Source organism: Eurypyga helias, unplaced genomic scaffold (assembly GCF_000690775.1).
Source record: "Eurypyga helias isolate BGI_N326 unplaced genomic scaffold, ASM69077v1 scaffold38771, whole genome shotgun sequence".
Lineage (NCBI taxonomy): Eukaryota > Metazoa > Chordata > Aves > Eurypygiformes > Eurypygidae > Eurypyga > Eurypyga helias.
The window spans coordinates 1,931-3,812 of record NW_010230942.1 but is presented as its reverse complement, the minus strand read 5'-3'; the positions used below and the strand labels follow the sequence as shown (position 1 = coordinate 3,812).

General features: G+C 58.6%; 1 protein-coding gene across 1 annotated transcript in view; it reads left to right on the top strand.

Moving 5' to 3' along the window:
- Positions 1-507, top strand: part of LOH12CR1 (loss of heterozygosity, 12, chromosomal region 1) — a gene marked incomplete at its 5' end in the record, with an annotated part of 739 nt that extends 232 nt beyond the window's left edge. The window contains one exon of the mRNA XM_010160900.1: positions 277-507. Within this exon, the coding sequence (XP_010159202.1) occupies positions 277-507 (231 nt within the window). The remainder of the gene's footprint in view (positions 1-276) is intronic.
- Between the last annotated feature and the right edge of the window lie 1,375 nt (positions 508-1,882).

The following is a 1,882-nucleotide window of genomic DNA, read 5'->3' as shown; positions in this document are numbered from 1 at the left end:
GGGTATGGGCGTGGCGTACTGGGCGATCCCTGGCAGCGCCTCTAAGTGACGGGTTTTCTGATCTGATATTCAAGTGCTGGGGCGTGGAAGCGAGGTGGCGATAGGTCCTCCCTGGCGTACAGCGACGCGTCGTCCCGCGTCACGGCGCGCCGGTTGCGTGTCTGCAGAGAGGCTCCGGTGGCTTTAAACGTGGCTTTTAGGAAAGACAGCGTGCCGAAAGGCCTTGTGCCAACAGCTGGGCTAACGCGCCTCGCTCTGCTTGTTGTTTTCAAACAGATGGACCTCTCGGTGGAAACTCTTTACGGCTTCATGCAGGAGCGCCAGAAGAAGTACGCCAAGTACGCGGAGCAGATCCAGAAGGTCAACGAGATGTCTGCCATCCTCCGCCGTATACAGATGGGCATCGACCAGACGGTCCCGCTGATGGAGCGGCTGAACAGCATGCTGCCGGAGAGCGAGAGGCTGGAGCCCTTCAGCATGAAACCCGACCGGGAGCTCCGGTCTTAGCGGATCCGGCAGGCTCCCCCTCCTCGCCTTCCGCGCTCCAGCGTCCAGCACGGATGCGCTTCCAGCGGGCTGGGCTGGCGGATGTGTGAGCGGACGGCGGCGCCGTCTGACTCTCTGCCGGGGCATCGGAGGAAGAGCAGCGTCAACTGCCAGAACGGCGCAGCCAGGGATCCGGGAGCTCCCCGGTCCCGTCGTCAGGAGAAGCTGATTTACCGTTCCTTCCTCTCCCTCCTCTTGCCCCCCTGCCTCCTTCACCACTGCCACCGCCTGCGCCATCTGTTCCGTTGCCGTGACTCGAGTGGGCTTTACAGAGGAGGGGTCTCCTTTCATCTGTTGTTTGAGTGTTGTTTTTTTTCCTTAACTAGAGAAATTCAAAGGGATACAGGGTGTGACAAACCCTCCAGCATGGTTTTTGTGCCACTGGGCTTTAGATGACACGGCTGGCAGGTATTTTTGAGCTCTCCCGGCCTTGGGAATATGTGTGTTGTACAGGTGCGTATGTGGGAGCCGGGAACTGGATTATTAAAATCTGCCTGTTGGCATAATTAACATGGTTTGCATGGCAGGGTTTTCGCATGTCCTTGAGGCTCCTGTTTTCGATGGGCTCACTAATTTATGAGGCTGTAAAGGAACAGCTGTTCCAGATGTGATTGTTTATGCTCAGTGAGCCTTAGCGCTCCTCCCCGCCTCCCCTGGCCCTGGCAGTGTCCCTGTGCCCCAGCTGGTGGCATTTTGTGTCCCTCACCTTGCCGGGGGACTCTTGACAGGCACTGGCACCGACCTGCTCACTTTGCATCCCAAAGTTGGACACGAGGTGTCTTTTTTTTTTTGTTTTGTTTTTACTGGGACACTCCAGCTATCTTGGTACTGTCTTTTTCTCCCAGAGGGATGCAGTTGTTTCCTTACCTTCAAGTGTCTGGAGTTGGAGGGGAGGAGACACGAGAAGTCCTCCGGGACACTCCTTGGCTTCGCTGCTGTCACGCCAAGAGCTCGCCTGTGCGCCGTGTTTTACGACCTGCAACCGCCGGGCCCTTCGGGGCCGCGCTCAGCAAACTGCTCGAGAGGTGACGGGACGCTCTTGCCTTCTCCAGGCCGAGGGTCCCGCTGGAAGGCCAGCAGCGCATCCACACCACCCAGACGCTGGGCTGGCTCGGGGGGGGGTGGGGTGGTTGGTGGTGGGATGGGTTGGTTGCTGGGTCTGCCGGTGGCCTGCTGGCTGCAGGCGATTTGCAGCACCTCACCGAGCTTTTTGGGGTTTCTCCCCATGTAGAACGGGGGCACGTTCTACACGCTGCTGTGAAAATAGGCACCAAGCTAGGAATAAGGTTTTACAGCCTACGTCGCTGCCGCGGGGCAGCTCTTGGTGGCAGCAGAA